The 2,392-nt window shown below is 59.1% G+C and overlaps 1 protein-coding gene across 3 annotated transcripts in view; it reads left to right on the forward strand.

Annotated features, from left to right (window-relative positions):
• The window catches only part of ccdc120 (coiled-coil domain containing 120), a 14,183-nt gene extending 11,791 nt beyond the window's left edge, over nt 1-2,392 (forward strand). For 2 of the 3 annotated variants that reach the window (XM_031891461.1, XM_031891460.1), the window contains exons 9-11: nt 205-306; nt 417-1,253; nt 1,550-2,392. In XM_031891461.1, the coding sequence (XP_031747321.1) occupies nt 205-306; nt 417-1,253; nt 1,550-1,646 (1,036 nt within the window). In that variant the 3' untranslated portion in view covers nt 1,647-2,392. The remainder of the gene's footprint in view (nt 1-204; nt 307-416; nt 1,254-1,549) is intronic. The other variant, XM_031891462.1, reaches the window with a different exon arrangement.

The following is a 2,392-nucleotide window of genomic DNA, read 5'->3' on the forward strand; positions in this document are numbered from 1 at the left end:
GGGGTTGCTGGGGGGGGGGGCTGAATAAAATAATGGCATTACTGAATGGTGGAACATAAAGAGCCTCTGAGGGGGAGGAAGGAGACACAGGAGCAGTCTTCTCATTTTCTATAGTAACAGCCCCACACTGAGGGCATAAATGGTAATTGTACATTGCTCTGTGTGTGGGGGTGTCGCATTGGTCAATCTCTTCTTGCCCCACAGCCCCACTCGTTCCTTCCCTCGGAGTCTGTCCAGCCTGGAGGGCCGCAGTGTCCCAGCTACACCAGTCCTGAGTCGCAATGCCTGCAGCAGCTCCGCCCTCAGGTGGGTGTGGACATGGGTGGGACTGTGGGCGGGGCTGTAGGTGTGTGAATGGGTGGGGCTGTGGGTGTTCTACATACATATTCTGTTCCTAATTCCTTTCTGCCCAACAGGTCGGAGGGCCCCGGCCTGTGTCAGCGCCAGTGGTCCGGAAGCCAGGACTCCCAGGTGGGCTACCCTAGTGAGCGGCCCTCGGGCCACACTGCTCGGAGCCGGCGCAGTAACAGCTCTGAGGCTCTGATCGAGCGCCCCCCTCCTGAAGCGCCGGCCAAACCCTCGTACAAGAGCTCGGAAACCCTGAGCGAGCGCCCCCAGCCTGGGGCAGTTCCACCCCAACAGTGGGGGGCCCGTTCCCCAGATCCTCGAACCCCCAGCAGTAGCGGCAGCAGCGGCGGCAACTCCCGGCTCCCCTACGAGGAGATCCTGATGGATTATTACATGGAAAGGCAGCCGCGCGGCTGGACTGAGCCCGAGGGCCAGTGGTTTGTGGAGCCTGACGGCAGCGGCCATTACTCTCGGCGGGACGGCTACTACGATGGCTTCCCGGGTAGCCCGGCGCTGCGGAGCCGCGTGGAGATGCAGCAGCGCAGGAACGCTGCCCGTACCAAGTCCTGTGGCCCCCAGCTGGCAGATGTGGGCAGCTTTCAGCAGTCCTGGCACCAAAGGGCTGCCCCCCAGCCTTCCCATCCGGGACCCAGATCTCGCAGCCAGCCTCGTGCCCCCCCACCCGAGACCCTGGAAAGGAGTGTGCACAAAGCTCTGGCCCTCGAGGGGCTTAGGGACTGGTATCTACGCAACTCGGCAGCCACCGGTGGCCTCCACCGCTGCCCGGTCTCTTCCCAGATGCAATACCCGCGCTACTATCGTCCTACTTACCCCGACGGGCACTACCAGGCTGGCTCCCCCCTGCCCCACTCCATCAGTTTCACTGGGGCCCCAATGCACGGCAGGTATGAGATACTCTATTAACCCTTTCTCTGCTAGTCCATATTCATGTCTGTGCCTTCTTGCTTTACTTAGCTGCCCCCCCCCCACTCATTCTACCCTCCCTATAAGTGATCAGTGACCCACCTCTGCCCCCGTGTGTCTGCCCCCGTGTGTCTGCCCCCTGTAATGTGCTGGCGCATCATGTAAATCTCTAATGCTTCTCTTTGCTTTTCTCCCCCCCTCGCCCTCCTCTTTCCTCCCTGGCGCTTAATCTACCCCCCCACTTGCTGCTCTGCTTTCCTTTCTACCCCCCCCCCAGGCACTTCTCAGAGTATCTTGGGCAGGAGTGGTGTAGCCAGGCCAGCATGCAAGGTGATGGACCATCAGATGGCACCCCGCCTGGCACTTTAGTCTGACACTGGACTAGAAGCCAATGCCCAGCAAGATGGCTCCTGCCTCCAGCAGCCAAGCAGCCGCGATGGCTCGTACTGCCCTAGTGGCCCGGATGTGGGGCCCTCCAGCAGCATTCTGGGAGACTGGCCCCATTATCAAGCAGGAAATTGAATAACAAAGCTCACCGGTGCCATTCTTTTGGCAAGCAGTAACTACGCTACAAAGTGCAGAATGAGGCAGAGAGTCTGCCCCTCCTGGCATCCAGTTGGCACAGGGCAGGGCACAGATTGCTGGCTGCACAGGTTACTGGGAGACTATCTCTGGCACAAGGAGGGTAGCAAAGGTACCAGACTGTGGGCGTTTGTGGAGACACTGTATATGTGCAATGGGTTGGCAGAGGGCACAGCCTGGGCATCTGTGGGACTGAGCTGGACTTGGTCTCGTGAAGATACCGACCTGCTGACTCCTGAATGTTCTTCTGTCACTTCTGATTGTTACTAACACTGATTCCTGACTGGAAACACTGTGCAATATGTACATGGGGCCCCCACCTTTTGTGTATGGGCTTGGGGTATGTACATGCGGGCCCCCGGGCTCCCACCTTTTGTGTATGGGCTTGGGGTATGTACATGCGGGCCCCCGGGCTCCCACCTTTTGTGTATGGGCTTGGGGCATGTACAAGAGGGCCCCTGGGCCCCCCGGGCTCCCACCTTTTGTGTATGGGCTTGGGGCATTTTACAAATAAATTGTGGGAAAGATCATAATGAGA

Source organism: Xenopus tropicalis, chromosome 8, assembly GCF_000004195.4.
Source record: "Xenopus tropicalis strain Nigerian chromosome 8, UCB_Xtro_10.0, whole genome shotgun sequence".
Lineage (NCBI taxonomy): Eukaryota > Metazoa > Chordata > Amphibia > Anura > Pipidae > Xenopus > Xenopus tropicalis.